General features: G+C 47.6%; 3 protein-coding genes across 4 annotated transcripts; 2 read left to right on the forward strand and 1 right to left on the reverse strand.

Moving 5' to 3' along the window:
- The first annotated feature begins 7,239 nt into the window (after positions 1–7,239).
- Positions 7,240–8,018, forward strand: LOC125544704. The gene has a single exon (XM_048708447.1). The coding sequence runs from the start codon at positions 7,498–7,500 to the stop codon at positions 7,789–7,791; it is 294 nt and encodes a 97-aa protein (XP_048564404.1). The 5' UTR covers positions 7,240–7,497; the 3' UTR covers positions 7,792–8,018.
- A 4,088-nt stretch (positions 8,019–12,106) lies between these two features.
- On the forward strand, positions 12,107–12,916 carry LOC125544706. Its single transcript, XM_048708449.1, has one exon. It carries the CDS (start codon positions 12,242–12,244, stop codon positions 12,611–12,613), a length of 372 nt encoding a protein of 123 aa, XP_048564406.1. The 5' UTR covers positions 12,107–12,241; the 3' UTR covers positions 12,614–12,916.
- A 312-nt stretch (positions 12,917–13,228) lies between these two features.
- LOC125544705 (probable complex I intermediate-associated protein 30) lies at positions 13,229–17,168 on the reverse strand. Of its 2 annotated transcripts, none has more exons than XR_007299611.1 (8): positions 16,783–17,168; positions 15,972–16,085; positions 15,055–15,117; positions 14,450–14,541; positions 14,121–14,201; positions 13,950–14,048; positions 13,367–13,717; positions 13,229–13,260 (listed from the first exon to the last, which is right to left on the reverse strand). XR_007299611.1 is itself a non-coding variant. In XM_048708448.1 (8 exons), the coding sequence occupies exons 2-8, from the start codon at positions 16,832–16,834 to the stop codon at positions 13,529–13,531; spliced, it is 690 nt and encodes a 229-aa protein (XP_048564405.1). In that variant the 5' UTR covers positions 16,835–16,910; positions 17,014–17,167; the 3' UTR covers positions 13,229–13,528. The 2 variants fall into 2 exon arrangements, 1 of the variants encoding a protein (XP_048564405.1); XM_048708448.1 differs by having other exon boundaries at positions 13,229–13,717; positions 16,783–16,910; positions 17,014–17,167.
- Positions 17,169–20,407: the final 3,239 nt, after the last annotated feature.

Consider the following 20,407-nt stretch of genomic DNA (forward strand, 5'->3'; position numbering starts at 1 on the left):
GTCATTGACAGAATCCTTCAGTCGCTTCCACCGAGTTATAAGAGCTTTGTGATGAACTTCAATATGCAGGGGATGGAAAAGACCATTCCTGAGGTATATTCAATGCTGAAATCAGTGGAGGTGGAGATCAAAAAGGAACATCAAGTGTTGATGGTTAATAAAACCACTAAGTTTAAGAAAGGTAAGGGTAAGAAGAACTTCAAGAAGGACGACAAGGGGGTTGCCGCTCCCGGTAAGCAAGTTGCCGGGAAGAAGCCAAAGAATGGACCCAAGCCCGAGACTGAGTGTTTTTATTACAAGGGAAGTGGTCACTGGAAGCGGAACTGCCCCAAATACTTAGCAGACAAGAAGGCCGGCAACACTAAAGGTATATGTGATATACATGTAATTTATGTGTACCTTGCCAGTACTCGTAGTAGCTCCTGGGTATTTGATACCGGTGCGGTTGCTCACATTTGTAACTCAAAGCAGGAGCTGCGGAATAAGCGGAGACTGGCGAAGGACGAGGTGACGATGCGCGTCGGGAATGGTTCCAAGGTCGATGTGATCGCCGTCGGCACGCTACCTCTACATTTACCTACAGGATTAGTTTTAAACCTTAATAATTGTTATTTAATGACAGCTTTGAGCATGAACATTGTATCAGGATCTCGTTTAATTCGAGATGGCTACTCATTTAAATCCGAGAATAATGGTTGTTCTATTTATATGAGAGATATGTTTTATGGTCATGCCCCGCTGGTGAATGGTTTATTCTTAATGAATCTCGAGCGTAATGTTACACATATTCATAGTGTGAATACCAAAAGATGTAAGGTTGATAATGATAGTCCCACATACTTGTGGCACTGCCGCCTTGGTCACATAGATGTCAAACGCATGAAGAAGCTCCATGCAGATGGACTTTTGGAGTCTTTTGATTACGAATCATTTGACATGTGCAAACCATGCCTCATGGGTAAAATGACCAAGACTCCGTTCTCAGGAACAATGGAGCGAGCAACCAACTTATTGGAAATCATACATACTGATGTGTGCGGTCCAATGAGTGTTGAGGCTCGCGGTGGCTATCGTTATGTTCTCACCCTCACTGATGACTTGAGTAGATATGGGTATGTCTACTTAATGAAACACAAGTCTGAGACCTTTGAAAAGTTCAAGGAATTTCAGAGTGAGGTTGAGAATCAACGTGACAGGAAAATCAAGTTCTTGCGATCAGATCGTGGGGAAGAATACTTGAGTCACGAATTTGGCACGCATTTAAGGAAATGTGGAATAGTTTCACAACTCACGCCGCCTGGAACACCTCAGCGCAATGGTGTGTCGAACGTCGTAATCGCACTCTATTGGATATGGTGCGAACTATGATGTCTCTTACCGATCTACCGCTGTCATTTTGGGGCTATGCTTTAGAGACTGCCACATTCACTTTAAATAGGGCTCCGTCGAAATACGTTGAGACGACACCGTATGAATTATGTTTTGGGAAGAAACCTAAGCTGTCGTTTCTAAAAGTTTGGGGATGCGATGCTTATGTCAAGAAACTTCAACCTGAAAAGCTCGAACCCAAGTCGGAAAAATGCGTCTTCATAGGATACCCTAAAGAAACTATTGGGTATACCTTCTACCTCAGATCCGAAGGCAAGATCTTTGTTGCCAAGAATGGATCCTTTCTAGAGAAAGAGTTTCTCTCGAAAGAAGTAAGTGGGAGGAAAGTAGAACTTGATGAAGTATTACCTCTTGAACCGGAAAGTGGCGCAACTCAAGAAAATGTTCCTGAGGTGCCTGCACCGACTAGAGAGGAAGTTAATGATGATGATCATGAAACTTCAGATCAAGTTGCTACTGAACTTCGTAGGTCCACAAGGACACGTTCCGCACCAGAGTGGTACGGCAACCCTGTCTTGGAAATCATGTTGTTAGACAACGGTGAACCTTCAAACTATGAAGAAGCGATGGCGGGCCCAAATTCCGAAAAATGGCTGGAAGCCATGAAATCCGAGATAGGATCCATGTATGAAAACGAAGTATGGACTTTGACTGACTTGCCCGATGATCGGCGAGCCATAGAAAATAAATTGATCTTTAAGAAGAAGACAGACGCGGATGGTAATGTGACCATCTATAAGGCTCGGCTTGTCGCTAAGGGTTATCGACAAGTTCAAGGGGTTGACTACGATGAGACTTTCTCACCCGTAGCGAAGCTGAAGTCCGTTCGAATCATGTTAGCAATTACCGCATTCTATGATTATGAGATATGGCAAATGGACGTCAAAACGGCATTCCTTAATGGTTTCCTTAAGGAAGAATTGTATATGATGCAGCCGGAAGGTTTTATCAATCCTAAGAATGCTGACAAAGTGTGCAAGCTCCAACGCTCGATCTATGGGCTGGTGCAAGCATTTCGGAGTTGGAACATTCGTTTTGATGAGATGATCAAAGCGTTTGGGTTTACGCAGACTTATGGAGAAGTCTGCATTTACAAGAAAGTGAGTGGGAGCTCTCTAGCATTTCTCATATTATATGTGGATGACATACTGTTGATGGGAAATGATATAGAATTCTTAGAAAGCATAAAGGCCTACTTGAACAAGTGTTTTTCAATGAAGGATCTTGGAGAAGCTGCTTACATATTAGGCATCAAGATCTATAGAGATAGATCGAGACGCCTCATTGGTCTTTCACAGAGTATGTACCTTGACAAGATATTGAAAAAGTTCAATATGGATCAGTCAAAGAAAGGGTTCTTGCCTGTGTTGCAAGGCATGAGATTTAGCACGGCTCAATGCCCGACCACGGCAGAAGATAGAGAAAAGATGAGTGTCGTCCCCTATGCCTCGGCCATAGGGTCTATCATGTATGCTATGCTGTGTACCAGACCTGATGTAAACCTTGCCGTAAGTTTGGTAGGAAGGTACCAAAGTAATCCCGGCATGGAACACTGGACAGCGGTCAAGAATATCCTGAAGTACCTGAAAAGGACTAAGGATATGTTTCTCGTTTATGGAGGTGACGAAGAGCTTGTCGTAAAGGGTTACGTCGATGCTAGCTTCGACACAGATCTGAATGACTCTAAGTCACAAACCGGATACGTGTATATTTTGAATGGTGAGGCAGTAAGCTGGTGCAGTTGCAAGCAAAGCGTTGTGGCGGGATCTACATGTGAAGCGGAGTACATGGCAGCCTCGGAGGCAGCACAAGAAGCAATCTGGGTGAAGAAGTTCATTACCGACCTAGGAGTCATTCCCAATGCGTCGGGCCCGATGACTCTCTTCTGTGACAACACTGGAGCTATTGCCCTTCCCAAGGAGCCCAGGTTTCACAGGAAGACCAGGCATATTAAGCGTCGCTTCAACTCCATTCGTGAAAGTGTTCAAAATGGAGAAATACATATTTGTAAAGTACATACAGACCTGAATGTGGCAGATCCGTTGACTAAACCTCTCCCTAGAGCAAAACATGATCAACACCAGGACTCTATGGGTGTTCGATTTATCACAATGTAACTAGATTATTAACTCTAGTGCAAGTGGGAGACTGTTGGAAATATGCCCTAGAGGCAATAATAAAATGGTTATTATTATATTTCCTTGTTCATGATAATTGTCTATTGTTCATGCTATAATTGTGTTATCCGGAAATCGTAAGACATATGTGAATACATAGACCACAACACGTCCCTAGTGAGCCTCTAGTTGACTAGCTCGTTGATCAAAAGATAGTCATGGTTTCCTGACTATGGACATTAGATGTCATTGATAACGGGATCACATCATTAGGAGAATGATGTGATGGACAAGACCCAATCCTAAGCATAGCTCAAAGATCGTGTAGTTCGTTTGCTAGAGCTTTTCTGAATGTCAAGTATCATTTCCTTAGACCATGAGATTGTGCAACTCCCGGATACCGTAGGAGTGCTTTGGGTGTGTCAAACATCACAACGTAACTGGGTGACTATAAAGGTGCACTATGGGCATCTCCGAAAGTGTCTGTTGGGTTGGCACGAATCGAGATTGGGATTTGTCACTCCGTATGACGGAGAGGTATCTCTTGGTCCCATTCGGTAATGCATCATCATAATGAGCTCAATGTGACCAAGTGGTTGATCACGGGATCATGCATTATGGTACGAGTAAAGTGACTTGCCGGTAACGAGATTGAACGAGGTATTGGGATATCGACGATCGAGTCTCGGGCGAGTAACATACCGATTGACAAGGGAATTGTATACGGGATTGATTGAATCCTCGACATCGTGGTTCATCCGATGAGATTATCGAGGAGCGTGTGGGAGCCAACAAGGGTATCCAGATCCCGCTGTTGGTTATTGACCGGAGAGTCGTCTCGGTCATGTCTGCGTGTCTCCCGGACCCGTAGGGTCTACACACTTAAGGTTCGGTGACGCTAGGGTTGTTGAGATATTAGTATGCGGTAACTCGAAAGTTGTTCGGAGTCCCGGATGAGATCCCGGACGTCACGAGGAGTTCTGGAATGGTCCGTAGGTAAAGAATTATATATAGAAAGTCCAGTTTCGGCTATCGAGAAAGTTTCGGGGGTCACGGTATTGTACCGGGACCACCGAAAGGGTCCCGGGGTCCACCGGGCCCCATGGGCTGAAGTGGGAGGGGAACCAGCCCCTGATGGGTTGGTGTGCCCCCTTGGGCCTCCCCCTGCGCCTAGGGTTGGAAACCCTAGGGGTGGGGGCGTCCCACTTGGCTTGGGGGGCAAGCCACCCCCCTTGGCCGCCGCCCCCCCTTGGAGATTGGATCTCCTAGGGCCGGCGCCCCCCTATGGGTCCTATATATAGTGGGGGAAGGGAGGGCAGCCGCACCCTAGCCCCTGGCGCCTCCCTCTCCCTCCCGTGACTCCTCTCCCTCTCGCTGAGCTTGGCGAAGCTCTGTCGAGATCACCATTGTTTCCACCACCACGCCGTCGTGCTGCTGGATCTCCATCAACCTCTCCTCCCCCCTTGCTGGATCAAGAAGGAGGAGACGTCTTCCCAACCGTACGTGTGTTGAACGCGGAGGTGCCGTCCGTTCGGCGCTCGGTCATCGGTGATTTGGATCACGACGAGTACGACTCCATCAACCCCGTTCTCTTGAACGCTTCCGCTCGCGATCTACAAGGGTATGTAGATGCACTCCCCATTCCCTGGTTGCTAGATAACTCCATAGATTGATCTTGGTGATGCGTAGAAAATTGTAAATTCTGCTACGTTCACCAACACAACATGTCCATTCTATTTCCTCTGCCAAGTAAATGGATAGTTCTTCCACCCTCAATGCATACAATCTATGCTTCCAAGCATCCCTGAAAGGCCACTTAAAGCATTGATCGATAACAACCTGGTTGTATCATCAGCATTTAGTTTTCTCAAGTACTCCATGCCAAACACATTAACCACGACTTTGCAGAACATGTATCATGAGTCCATGACTCAAGGCCTGTGGACTCACTCCTGCGTACATACTCATCAACTAGATCACCGGGAACTCCGTATGCAAGCACCCAGACAACTACAGTACATTTCCGATAAGAGGAGAAGCCAACCTTTTCAAGGGCATCATACTTGCATTTGAAGTGATCATCATAACTCACCACTCCCTGGCGAATACGTTTGAACAAAGGTCTCACCATCCGGAAGCATCGTCGGAAAAAAACTTGGTAGGGAATAGTGAATTTGTGCCATGGAAATAATTGTTAAAGAGTAGGACATGGCCCCGTTCTCGATTCAACGTACGTGCATGGCCCTCGATCGACCCCTGAACAATGACATTGCCTCACAAACCCTCAACATCACTCTCATCGTCGGACGATTCTCCAGCCGATGATTAACATATGATGTTATTCTAAAGAAAAACTCAATCGAGCTATCCGTCGTGATCGTTCGAAGTGATGAATCCGTACCTTACAAACAGGCCGGGCAAATGGCCGAACACCTAGTAGGCGTCGATGGCCACGAGTATGGACGAGTATCGGCCCTGTCCTTTTCGGTTCCAGGAGCAGGGCCGTCGAACTCCACGGCCTTCGGTGGTGCCGTGCCGAGGGGCGGCGGCGGCCCCTGAGTAGGGTGCGGGAAGCGAGCTACACTGTTGACGGCAAAGAGGTGAAAACAACGCCGGTGGTGGGGTGTTGGTGGTGGCTCGGCCTGGCTGGGGGCGCCGGGGTGGTAAAGCGGATGGAGTCTAGGTGGTAGCTGCGAGGGTGAAGAGGCCGGAAGGTCGAGCTCGGAGGGTGTTGGGCTACATGTTGGCATGTGTGCGACCGAGAGGCGAGTCATGAAAGGAAGGTGCAGGCATCCGCGGCGTGTCCACACCAACGCAAACCCAGCCAAAATTTAGCCGGAAACGGATCGAAGCAGACATGAAACGGGCAAAGGGCCATTTGCATCAGCGCGTTGGGCCATAAGTATTTTCCGCACAAACAAAAACTAACGCGCATGGACAAAATGGGTTGGCCCATTGAAGTTGCCAAAATTACGCTGATGCGAAATATCATTTGACGAGCCGTTCACAAGTTCATCGAACCTAGCCCTCTGGACGTCCACTTCCTAACCGTTTCCCGTTGCATGTGAGCATCGTCCTCCTAACTGATGCCACCGTACCAAAGCATGGCAGTGAGTGAAGATCAATCGTCCGATAAAGCGGCCCTTTTGATGTTGGCTATGCTAGACACGTCGCTCAGAGCTCTGAGCGATCGAACACCATGCATGCCGCATGTGCCACTGCCAAGTGAAGCAGAGTTTCTGCCGGCGCGTCCACCCACAGATCCTGGGGCGTGCCACGCGTGCAAATCCTTCCCCGGACGTCAGTGTTATCGACAAAGGTGCACCTGCACGCCGCACGCAGACACACAGATCAACAACACGTGGGGTATGCCAGACGAGCAACACAGCCAATCAAGAAACGGTCCGGCCGGTTGGCTTTCCTTGGCGCTGCGACAAAACGCACGATCGCCGCAAATCGCGTCCGGGTTCATTCATCAAGCACCAAAACGATCGATCAGATCAAAATCAAAATCAGGAGCTAGGTGGAGTGGTCGAGCCTGAAAGGCAAAGCCAACCGGCCACATCGATCTCCTACTAATTGAGCAACGCGATTACGTGAACGTACGGGGGAATATCAAGTGCCTTAATTTTGTTGCGTAGCAACTAGCAAGCCAAGCCCAGCCGCCCAAGCCAGCCAGGCGCTGGGGCTGGATCGCGGACGGGATTATGGAATTATTCCTTTCCCTTCCCGTCAAAGCTCAAAACCGCATACTTATCTGTCACACCGGGGCAAGGCGGTGCAGCTCCACACGGAACGTGCCTAGCTTAGCTTCGCCTACCTAGGCCGCTGCCTGCCGGGCCCTATAAATCCCTCGCGCCGCGGCGAGCTGCGGAGGGGATATCTCGGCGAGCTGTCTGTCCGTCCGTCGTGTTGCACAAGCTCTCGTCATTGCTCGCCTCATTCACAGCTAGCTACTTAGCTACGAGCTCGTGCTGCCGGCCGGCCGGTCATGTCGTCGACGACGCAGAGCGCGGCCGTGTCGGCGAAATGCGCGGCGTGGGCGCAGGAGCGGCGGCCGTTCACGCACCCGATCGAGATCCCGGCGGCCTCGGGCGCGCCGGACGAGCGGAGGGGCCGCGGCGAGGAGGAGGACGGCGGGGAGGTGGAGCCGCCGCACGTGCTCATGGCGCGGCGCAGGGCGGCCTCCTCGGTGTGCTCCGGCCAGGGGCGGACGCTCAAGGGCCGGGACCTCACGCGCACGCGCGACTCCGTCCTCCGCATGACCGGCTTCATCGAGAGCTAGCCCCTCCTTGCCGCGCGCGCGCGCGCCCGCCTGTCTCGCTCGTGGCCAGCGGCGCGCGGCCGGGCTCAAGGGTCTTCTTGGGTTGATCCAGTTTGTGTAGTAGAGTAAATAAGATAGCTACGGAGCCTAGGGGCGGATGCCGCTGAATTTTCTTCAATCGGTCTCATTTGTGAATTGGTTGGAATCGGAAGAGCGAGATGAAATTTAATCCGTTGGTGTAAAACTTATTCTGTTTGTACGCGCGCGCGTGTGTGTGACATATACTACTCCATATGTAAAAAAAACATATACTTCATATGTAAAAAATAATAAGTACATATGGTCAAAATGCAAATGCAATGTGGTTTTCCATCTACACATCGCTGACTTGCTGCTGATTCAGTAACCGCGACGCGCGCGCACACTGCACCGGCATCTATGTGGACACTGGACTCATTCAAACAACTACTGGATCAGCTGTGGGATTACATACATGGGTAACTTCTGAAAATCCCCATGCAAGATAATACTAGTGCTAGCATAGGACAAAAATGGCTGGATGGGTAGTTGGGTAATCAGCTTAGAGAGTCCTAGATATATACCCCATCCAGGCATCCACCATCTAATAATACTACTATTAATACGTACTTACCCTATCCAAATACACACCAACAAAAGCTAGCTAGGGGATCAAGTCAAGCAAAGGACGATGCAACGGGAAGAGCAGGAGGGGGAAGAATTCCATGAAGCAGACATACTGTGGCCAGAGCCAGATGCAGCCCAGGATCCGGGCTACTCTGATGACGACGGCGACGAAGGCCATGACGAGCACTCCGGCGAGTACCGCCGCCCCGCCCGTCCGGCCAAGGCGCCAAACCGGCGGAAAGCGTCTTCCCCTATCGACATCCCCGGGAAGACCGGTAAGGCTACTGGTGCAAAGGCGCCGGCTCATCAGGCCGGGTTGAGCAAGTTCGGCGCGAGCTTTGCGGGCGCTGGCGCCGGCAGCCTGGTGATCGGCAGCCATGTCTTCGTGCCGCCGCACGTCATCGTCGATCGGAGGGCCAAGAGGGACACGGCGATGCTGATGCTCCTCGACGCGCCCAAGGTCGGGAGAGTGAGGGCGATGGTGATGCTCGACTAATACCGAAAGTTTTTTTCCCACCCTACCGAAAGTTTTCGTCGAAAATGTTCGCTTCATTTCAAATAATTTTGAGCCATTTTTGTGTAATTGACCTGAAAGCGAGCTCCTCCTACTGTTTACCTCGAAATGGCACAGCGAGTCATGTAATCCGAATACGTGTAGAAATGCATGCATACGTGGTAACACGTACGTTTATTTGAAAGGGTAGCCTCCTGCCGGCGCTTATCCGTTCACTGTTTATTTGCACGCATTTTATTTTGACATGCGTGTGGGCAGAAGAAGATGGTAGTCATCTGTTTTTTTTCTGTTGAACACGTCATCTGTCAGACAGTCAATAATACCACCCTTAATAACCGATTAACCTTCATGAGAAGTTAATATTATACTACACGTTATTAACTTGATCCACGCAAGTTTAACACAGTATCTCTTACTTCCTGAACAAGGAAAACTTTGTGCATGCCCCCGGGGAGGAGCAGTACCATGCTTGGACGCAAAAGGAAAGTAATCCCCCACTCCCAGCGAGAAACAATTAAGTAGTAGAGTGCAAACTTATCCTTCAAGAATGGAGGAATATATATGCGCGTTGAACATTTCCGATTAAACCTAACCTCTCCCCGGGATTTACAGCTGTTGGAGGGCAAGCATATACATGGGCGCAAGCAACGGCGAGCCCTATATATCATTTCATCTCCTCCGATCCGAAGCATACAATTGGACACGTCGTATATAACCTTATCTTCTTCTTCCTCCTCTCTGCCTTGATTACGTGTGCAAATGCCCTCAAGCAACCTCTCCTACTCGCCCGGATGTGCACGTCAGTACAGGTGTCTGCATGCCATTGCTGGTGCAGTGCACGAGTTCCTCTCTGGATTTTGTTGGGTAGCTGGCTTGCGAGCTGTGGCCACTTGCATGAAATGATGAAAGACACTATTCTGTGGCTGACCTTGTGGTGATCTGGCCAATGGAAATGTGAGCACTCTTCTCCGGTTTCTTGCGTGACATTTATATTTCTCACATATCCGTTTCAAAAAAATAAAAATTCTCACAGTTTGTAGCCCACCTGTTCACTCTCAGAGCCTCGTGTTCTTGTGCGACAGCCACCGTGCCAGTATAAACAACTCAGCAATCAATCATTGACTTACCGGAAGCGTCTAATTAATTCCCCTATCCAAGATGACACGCCCATTGGCTTGCGTGGCAGAATGACAGATTTTGCACTACTTGTCATCCCGGTAGTACTAGTACTATTCGGCTTTTATTACGCAAGAGAGAGAGAGAGCGCAAGAGGGTCTACGGGCAAATTCAACATCTCAAACACCTGAGAATGCGTCCGGGCACGTTCGCGGACCGTGACTGAGCATGCCTAAAAAAAAGCATTCCACATCTAGATACCTTAAATCTATATTATTACATGCAACATGAAACATAATCTAAACGGGGCTCGTTCGCTTCCCGCTCGTCCGACTCCGCCATGGCCATGTCCGGTGGCCGGCTGCGCTCCTTAGAATGTTGGTTAGGTCACCGACAAGGTAAAGTAAGGCATGGGACACGAGCCGACTCACGAGACTCAATGCGTCGTTGTCTCCCATGCTTGTTTCTCGTTGAAGCCCGAAACCCGTTGGGTGACAGTAAACATCCGTATCTGTCCGGGGGCGAGCCGCCGACGTCCACCACGATGTGGTTGCGTCGCCGGGACTGATGCCCCGTATGGGGCGCCGGAGATGCGACTTCTTTTGTTACCGGTTTGAAATGTGAAAATTCTACCTAGCACTTTTGGTATTTGAACAGTTTGCGTTGAGTTCTAGGCCAAAAGTCTCAGCATTCCTACTGTATGAAAATACCCGTTGGAACCCGCAAGGCTCCTATTCGCAAGCAAAAAAAAAAAAAACGCGCAAGGCTCTAACACGTTGGCCTAGCCAGCGTGGGAGGAGAGATTTGGTAGCAAGTCGTCATTGACTTCCAAAACCATACACGAAGTACATAACAACGTCCAACGATAATAACGGACGGATCGGGCATTCGGGCTTATTACGCGAGCAAATCATTCATGCGACGCGTTGTGCCCAGTTTCTGCCTTTCTTTCCCTGTACAGCCACGCGTCGAGCGGAACGTGCGTGGATGCTTCCCATCCATTACCTTGCCTGCAGTGCACACGCCAATGATGACGAAACCAATGATCGCACTCGGTCCCACGGCGCAGCAGCGTCCTCGAAATGATTTGCAAAGCGCAGGCCAGTGGATTCCGTTTGCTTCCCAGCGAGAGGACCAAAGGCTACACGAGTAGGTCCGTGAGAGCGTCGCAGGGGCGCGGGGGACGCGTGTGACGCGGTCGAGGATTGATTAATCTGGATCAAGCCTGGCGTAATCTTGCCACACTTTAAAAATGGGATCTCGCGCTCGTGTATTCGGCGAGCCTCGTCAGAGCTGCTGCGCGCGGTGCTTTAGATTATGATTACTACGTACTTCCTCATGTTCTTTTTACTCTGCATATAAGGATTGTCTGAAGTCAAACTTCATAAAGTTTGACCATATTTATATGAAAAAATATTAACATCTATAATGCTAAATTTATACAATATGAAAAATAAAGTCATGACACATCTAATGTTGTTGATTTCACATTCTAAATGATTGTATTTTTTTCTATAAACTTAGTCAAAGTTTACAAGATTTGATTTCAGAGAAATCTTATATGCGAACTAAAAAGGACCGGAGGGAGTAACTTTCAAAGGATTTTACCACCTTGTTTGTAGGTGTATGTGACGCTTCGTCACCTGCCACCAATGATCGGATTCATGATTAGTACTACTAGTACATTAATAAGTACTCCATCCGTTCGAAATTACTCGGCTGAGAAATGAATGTATGTAGATGTATTTTAGTTATAGATACATCCATTTTTATGACAAGTAATTTCAAACGGAGGAAGTAGTACCAAAATGGAAGAAAGAAAATAGTGGGAGCAACTGATCGCTCGCGCTTGTATATACCATTGCAACTTCTTAAAATAATATCTGAAAAAACAGATTGCAGCTTCATGTCGACCAACTTTATTTCTATGTGTGTGAGCCGGTGGATTGGATCAGCCTTTATTTGACCTGGCCCGGTAGGCCCGCGATCCGGCTCCGGCCTCATCCTCCACGCGGCTGCCACCGTACGTGGGAAGCTACACCTACACACACGGCATGGTGCCACACCGCCTATATATACGCGCTTCCCCGTCACAGGATAGGACGCTAAAGCAGAAAAGAAAGATCATCGAGCTTCCAATCCAGGCCCTCACTCATCACCGGTGCAATACGTGCGCGAGTACAAAACCGCACAGACATGTCGACGGTGGAGGAGGAGCTGTCCGAGTGCGAGGTGCTGTGGCCGGAGACGCGCCACGGCGCTCCGGGGAGCGCGTGGGGGCCATCGACGGCGGCTCCCAGGGCCTCCAGGGACCGCCGGCAGTGCTCTGCGCCGGTGGACATTCCCAGGGCCGCGCACCTGTCCGGCGGGCGCGCTGGCCTGGACGACGACGAGGAGGAGGAGGAGGACGGCGCCATGGTGCCGCCGCACCTGATGGTGTCGCGCAGGTGGTCGGAGGGGAAGGCGGCGGCGGCCTTCTCGCTGCGGTCCGGGCCCGGGCGGGCGCACCGGGACCTCAACCACCTGCGCAACTCCGTGCTGCGGATGACCGGCTTCATCGAAGGGTGACGGACGAGGCGGACCCGTCATCTGTGCATATGTGCGAGAAAAGTCAGTCACCACGCGTCTTCCCGACGGCGTTGGCCGGTCAATTTTGTTCGGCTCATCTTCCCCGTGGTTGCCAATCAAATTAATTAATTTGCATCCCTTGGTTGATGCAAATCGGCCGGTAGTGAGTTAGGATTTTTTTTTGGAATGGAATAGTATACTTTTTTTGAATAATCTACGACTGTACTACTCCCTCCGTCCGAAAATACTTGTTATCAAGATGAACAGAAAACGATGTATTTAGAACTAAAATATATTTAGATACATCCTCTTTTATTCATTTTAATGAAAAGTATTTCCAGACAAAAGGAGTATGAGATTCTTCAGATTGAACCGCGTCCATTTTTTCATCCTTAGTCCGGAGAAGTTTCTGTTGCTGTGGCATGTCGGCACGGGCTTTTCAACATTTGACCAAACAGGGCAAGCCTGATACGTTGAAGTAGCGAACAAAAAACGTGCGATTTAGCAGGTGGACAATTCAAAAGGTCCCATTCAAAAATGCTAAAAAAAAAACATCAACTAGGCTTCACGGAAACTGGCAACAGTTTATGCAGAACGTACCACCAAAAAATTCCATGGCCTGAAGAAAAAATCTTTATTCAATGGCCCTGAAAAGATAACTATTTCCAAGGTTACTGCTCTGATACAAAGTGAAACATTTCATGCATCTACAATGGATGCTGGATTTGTCAATCTGTGGTATGACGGTTTTACCGTTGTTATTGACGACACTCATCTATCGCCGTAGGACAAAGAAGCTGCATAGAGAATGAGATTCTCTTTTGTTAAGGAGCTCAGCAATCAAACTGGAAGGAAAATGCTCGTTGGAATTTTAGGCCTCTATCTTGTGAAAGCCGGAAGAACAAACTGCAGGAATCACAGGGACCTCATCGCCTTGATCCAATCAACGTCTAATCTAAAATCGCCTGGCCCAGTCTTAGCACCAGGAACGCCGCCTTCTGCATTTAACGAGAGAGACATTCCCACGACGCGAGAAGGATTCATTTCCATGTTCGCTTCGATCACGTTTCCTTTCCATGTAGGTAAATAGCTATCGAGAGGGATCTGGATGGAAAAACAGAGTGGTGTTTTAATCATGAACAAACATATACTCCCTCCATTTCTAAATATAAGCCTTTTTACAGATTTCAATACAGACTACATTCGGATGTATATAGACATATTTTAGAGTGTACATTCACTCATTTTGCTCTGTATGTAATCCGTATTGAAATCTCTAAAAGGGCTCATATTTAGAAACGGAGGGAGTAATTGCAGTTGTGACTAGAGAAATTACCTTCAAGATCCGCCAGCTACCCTGAGGTACGTACACGAAAGCCTGCCACGAGTTATCTTCCTCTTGTCCAGGTGAATTCACCCAGTTCTCTGTGTATATCTGTATACAAATATGGAGCATTATATTGACTGGACATCAATTATTCATTATTTTTGCCAGTCGTATACGTACAGTAGATATGTAGGTTCTTCCATCCCCTCTGAGCTTCATTGCTATTGTATCATACGAATCAAGATCGATGTAACCATCAAACTGAAACAAGGAATCACATGAAGTCAGCAGAACAGAATCTACATACTGAGAATGCTCAAAATTAGAAATCATTGTTATTTCGTGGACAGCATTATGGTGCCTATTTAAAGATATGTATACTTTCTACTTTTTTTAAGTAACAGACAATCATTTTCAATGTAACAGCATCATTTTACTAGTACTGTGATTAGCTAGTCCATAGACACCCTTCACCAGCTATATCCCTCAGTGCAGAAAGAACGCTATACCTTCTTTGATCGCATTCCGCAGAAACCACTCCGCCTGATCCTCCATGGTGATCCCTCGGACATATCCAAGGAGAGGTTGCCAGAAAAGACACCTTCACGAGTGCAAATGTTGGTTAAATCGTTGAAAAAACTGTGAAGCTTAAAATTAATGAGCTAGTAAGGAATACGGTCCATGGAAATCATGAATAAATGGATTTCATGTTTCATATAATTATATTCAGCTGTTATTAATCAGTACATAGAAAAGACGGCAGCTGATACTCCCTGCTAAACTAGACTAGCACAGACAAATGACAATGAACAGTACCACAAGTCATTCCCTTTTTTAGACAGCATTTCATGTTTCATATAATAATATTCAACTGCTATTAACCAGTACATAGAAAAGGTAGCAGCTGATATTCCCTGCTAAACTAAACTAGTACAGACAAATGACAATGAACCACTACAAGGCATTCCCTTTTTTAGACAGCGATTAAGCTTATTTCTTCTCATAGGTTCTACATGACTGCAGTTACACACCACATACGAACTGGAAAATAATGTGAGCTATACTTCAAAAGATTGGGCCAGCTGGAAAATTAAGCATGTCAAAGACATAGTACCTGTTGATGAAGTATCTCCACCAGAAACACTATCAGTTATCTCCAGTGATGCGGATGATAAACCTGGAGAACAACACTGTTCAATCATATTATCTCATAGATGCAAATACAAGTTTGATAGTAGTTCCGTTTTACAAAAAGGTGCAGACAGCATATAAATTTGATACAGATGTCAGAGAGATAATCATCTGTGGTGGAGAAAACAGGTTATCAAATTTCCGTCAGACGTAATCATCTGTGGTGGAGAAACAGGTTATCAAATTTCCGTCAGACGTAAGAAGCAATCCCATGAAAATTATTGTAAGCCATGAGGCACTACACAGTCTTGATGCTTTACTCATCTATAAAGAAAGTAAACTAGTACGTATAATTCATCGGTATCAGGTATAATGCTCTACAGTATGCACAAAGGAAATGGACAGTAATGCTCTACTGTAGCACATATCCTTAGGAAGGACTTAAACCATACATCAGGAAGATTCTAAGTACCACAACTCAATAGCAAATCATTTATGTTGTTCTCCGGAAGATACAAGGAAGATACAGTGGTATTAGATATAATACTCCGCGGGAGCACAAAGGAAACAGACAGTAATGCTCTACTGCAGCACATAATCTTAGGAAGGACTACACTACTCAAAACAAGGAAGTACCATGGACGCCTAAATCAGTAACATATTCATCTAAAGACAACATTCTTCAGCGACTCAACATGTCACCTTCTTTGCATATTCCGAGAATAATAGAAAATTACAATTTTGGTGCCAGGCAGAAATGTTGGGAATTCAAATCTTTCATGAGTATCTGACAATAAAAGAAGTACAAACGTGCTTTACTCTATGTCTCTACCATATCAGTTATTCAGAGAAACTGTGACAACTATATTTAAAGAAGAAATCATCAACTTGATGCATTACCTCCATACTCTGAATCCGAGTACAAGTGCCACTTCTTCACCTCATCTTTTGAATTGAAATTGAAGATGTATCTTTCACTTGGTGGAAATAAATCTTCTGAATTCCATACAACAGCTGCCAATTTGGTATATATGGGTACAAGATTAATGCATAGGCCCAAAATAATGTGTATATTGTGATGTACTACTGTTACAAAATCCGGACGTAATGCCAACAGAGATAAGGGGTTAGATATGCCAAAAGAGTTGTCAGATGACTTAGGGGAAGGTGTGAAAATTCACTGGATACATGCTGCCAATTAGAGGAGAAAAATATTCGGCACAATTTTCCGTTTATATAGAAACATGATAAATTTATTTACCATACCATACAGTTAGCGAAATGCATGAGTAGTAACTTCTTAAAAATCAGCTTACGGTGCCATAGGCAACAACTAAAGGTTTATATATCAGTTTATGTTCGGAATGAAATCGAAATAGTGAATATATACTCTGGTTAGTGATCTGTTAGTATTGGACTGATATCCACGGTAATTCCTATCCCAATTCGTCAGTACGAAATAACCTTATGTGCACTGCATCGCACTAATCGTCAGGCTCCACTCGCAGCGAGCAAGCTAAGTTCTTCACACTCAGGACTTGAGAGAGTAGGCATGATTCCTACAATGACCTCTTCCAGTTAACATTTCGGCATTTCGCACACAACAACGGTTCAAGACTATCATAGGCAACACGACTATGGGTTTCGTTGAGGAAATGGACCGAATAGGCACAGTGTATCAACGAGATTGGGGTGTGTGATAGGGACCTACCTCGCTTGGTAGCGTTCACGGAAGCTTGCCAGAGCGCCCGCAGCCTCGACATGGCGAAAGCTCACTAGTACCTTTGATCCGGAGAGGGCAAGCCTAGGATCCGAAGGGAGCGGCCAGCAGACGGTGACCTGGATAGGAGCAGACGGGTCAGCGGTGGAGCGCGGCCCGACGGTTGTGAATGGAGCCGCTCTCGCCGGAGGAGCAGCACGAGGATGGCCGGAGGCGTACAACCTCGTCCGGCGGCGAGGACCAACTTGTGGGGGAGCGCCACTGGCGTTGCGGAAGGGGGCGGCGGCGGGTCGGCGCCAGCGGAATGGGGACGGAGGGCCTGTCGAGGGCCAGATGGGTTAAAGGATTCAGATCACACGGTGAGAAGTGGCGTGGCCGCTGTAAGAGTTCCTTAAGAGCAACTCCTACTTGCCGACCTATTTCATCCGCGCATGTTTGTTTGGATCGTCGCGAAGTCAACGCGCCGATCTAAACGGACACACGTCAGCTTTTTGACCGTCTGTCAACCTGTTTCTGAATCAAATTTGAGTATCGTTTGCGTCGACCCGGATAAGAAACGAACATTCACGACGCGCACCTACTCCTCTTCTGATCCGCCAGTCGATGGCACAACGACCATCATTTCCCTTCATTTGCCCAAAACCCTCCCGGCCGCTAGCGCTTCCGACCGCTCGCCATGGACGACACGCCGACCCTTGACGCCGCCGCGGGCCTCACCTCTGTCGCCTCCGTCAAAGGCAAGCCACACGCGCCCCGCGAGACAGCAGCGCCGCCCAAGAAGAAGAAGCAGCTGACGCCCGAGGAGCGGGCCTTCCAGTCGGCCAAGAGGAAGGGTCGAAGGAACACACATAATGCAAGGGACGAAGCGGCGGCCGTCGCCGCCCTCATCTTCTGATCCACCAATGCTCGAGTCGCCGCGTCAACAAGGGAGGCCTGATCTACCTAGGGTTAAACCCTAGACAGCAAGGGCTTGCCCACGCCGCCGTGGCCGCGACCAGCACGGGCTTGTCGGTATTTCCTCGGATGATGCTGCCAGATTCGCCGCATACGTCTGTCATGTTGCCGATTCCCGGCTTCCACGTCTATCTGCAAGCCTCCCGCTTCTCCAGGGAATGCTCGCGGGAGGTGGGCGTGGTGGCGCCATCCACACCCGTGCCAACTCCCGTGGCCATCGACCTCAACGCCACGTCGGTGGCTGGTGCATCATCCTCCAGAGGGGTGAGGAAACGCCCGCGTGAGATGCCAGCCAACATGCTCCCCGGCGACCGCAACCTGTTCGACAGAATGTCGGTGGCCAGCGACGATGAAATGGCCAACCGTTTCATCATCGAGAATATTATCTTCGAAGGTGGTGCGGCGGCCGCTGCCTCTGCTGGCGGTGACACCGCGGCTGCCTGCGATCCCGAGAAGACCCAAAGCCAAGATCGTCGATCGCTATTCACGCTGATGACCTATGATTAAGCTAGCATGGACGACACCTTCATGCAAGATAATGCAGTTATGGAAGTTGGTTTTCTATTAAATTATTATCTTATTTGTGCTTCTTGTTTTCTTTGGATCGATTCTCTTTGCGAAGAATTGGTGAATTATTTACTCTGATGTACCAAGATGTCGTTCAATAAAATGAAAAAAGCAATGAAATTTATTTCAATGGCCAACAATGAAATAAATTTGAAAAAAAATTACTGATGGGCTGCTTGGTCCGGCCAAAATTTAGTGACTAAAAAAATAGTCCACTAAGCTTTACTCGACGGTTTACTTTATTTTTTACGGAATCGATAACTCCCGAACGACCAGTGTTTTTGCTTCTCGCCCCGAACGCTCTAATCATCGTCCATTTTTCTGCACTAATTTTAAAGCATGTCAGAGTGCCACGTCGGATGAGGGGTAGCGTTCGGGGATAACGACGCCCACAACGAACGCTCCACCCACTCCACCATTCCCCATTTCTCCCCTTTCTCCCCTGCTCTATCCTCCCCTCGCTTCTAGAGCTCCGCCCGAGAGAGGCGATTTCCATGTTGGTCTATGGAGTCCAGCTACGCATTTCTCCGGTGAGCTACGGGTGGCCGGTGCGTGATGGCGAGGACCACAGTGGCGAGCTCGGATAGCAGCTGATGTTGCGGCAGTCAGCGCGTGGCTCGGCCAATGGAGCTGTTCAGGGGGCCTCCGCGCATCGTTTGTGCGCGTGCGCCGCTTGCTCCCTGCGCCGCCGCGGCCGGCAACGAGTTCTCTCTCTCTCTCTCTCTCTCTCTCGACCAGATCCGTTTTGACGTCTTTGTCCGTACAGAGGAGACCAGCCGCCGTCGGTGGTTGTGGTGTTGAGGGCTTGCCGCAGGTGACCAGGGAGGAGAATGGCGGTGGAGGAGGCGAGAATGGCACCTGGGCTGGCGGGCGCGTGGTGCTGAGCAGTGGCTCGCAGGCGCGGTTGCGGCGGCACGATACTTGGCGCCCGCGGGGTGGCCAGGTTGAGCCTGTTGCTCGCGGCGCACGGTGGCCATGGTGAGTCGGCTGATCACAGCATCCAATGGCAGCTCACCGAGACACACCGACGGAAGCGCATGGAGAAGCACAACGCATCTGCTTTTTCGTCGCTGGCATGCGCTCCTGAAGCGGGGAGCTCCAGCCTCTGTGGTACGAATGTGTCGTAGTTTTGAGTTCTGCACTTAGATACCACAAAATACCTAGTTGTTATTTTTAGTCAGAGAACGGTGCTTTTTTTTGTCCAGTTTCCTGCTCATGGAGCACAATGTTGCATTTTCTAGTGCATGGACCATGTCAAATTTTTGTAACAATATCATGGCGAAATTATTTCTTTTTTGCAACACGACAAATTTACCATGTTTTTGCCATGGCAATTTTACCTTTTCTCTTGCCAATGCAAATTTGCCTTTTTTAAAGTGCCATGCTAAATTAACCTTTTTCTGTTTTGTCATGGCAACTTAACATTTACATACATGGCAATTTACACTTTTTACATAAATGGCAACTGTTTTTACTTTTACTCTTTGCTCATGGCAAATTTACTTCTTTACTTGCCATGGCAAATAACTTTTACATCCATGTCAAATTTTACTTTTTATTTGCCATGGCATTTTTCAATCCACATTTTTTTGTGTCTTCATGTATATAGTAAAATATCATCGCAATAAAATTAACTTTTTTATTTTTGCCGTATGGAAAAATTACCTTAATTGACATGTCAAATTTACCTTAATTGCCATGGCAACTCTTAACTTTTATTACCATGGCAATTTTTTTTTATTTTTGACACGACAATTTTACCTTAATTTACATGGAAAATTTACCTATACTGCCATGGCAAATATTTAAATTTTATTGCCATGGAAAATTAACCTTTTTTTGCCATGGAAACTCTTAACTTTTATTGCCATGACAGTTTTTACTTTTTATTTTTGACATGGCATATTTCCATATGTCGCCATGACAAATATTTGAATTTATTGCCATGGCAAATTAAACATTTTTGCCATGGCATTTTTTTTCATTCACTATATAGCATGGCAACTTTTTGGTCGTGTAGTCTGGATTTCCTTATTTATCCTGAGTGTTTTTTTGCCATATTCTTTCAATAAAATCCATTTACCAGTTACATTTG

The sequence above is a fragment of the Triticum urartu genome, chromosome 3, assembly GCF_003073215.2.
Source record: "Triticum urartu cultivar G1812 chromosome 3, Tu2.1, whole genome shotgun sequence".
NCBI classification, from domain to species: domain Eukaryota; kingdom Viridiplantae; phylum Streptophyta; class Magnoliopsida; order Poales; family Poaceae; genus Triticum; species Triticum urartu.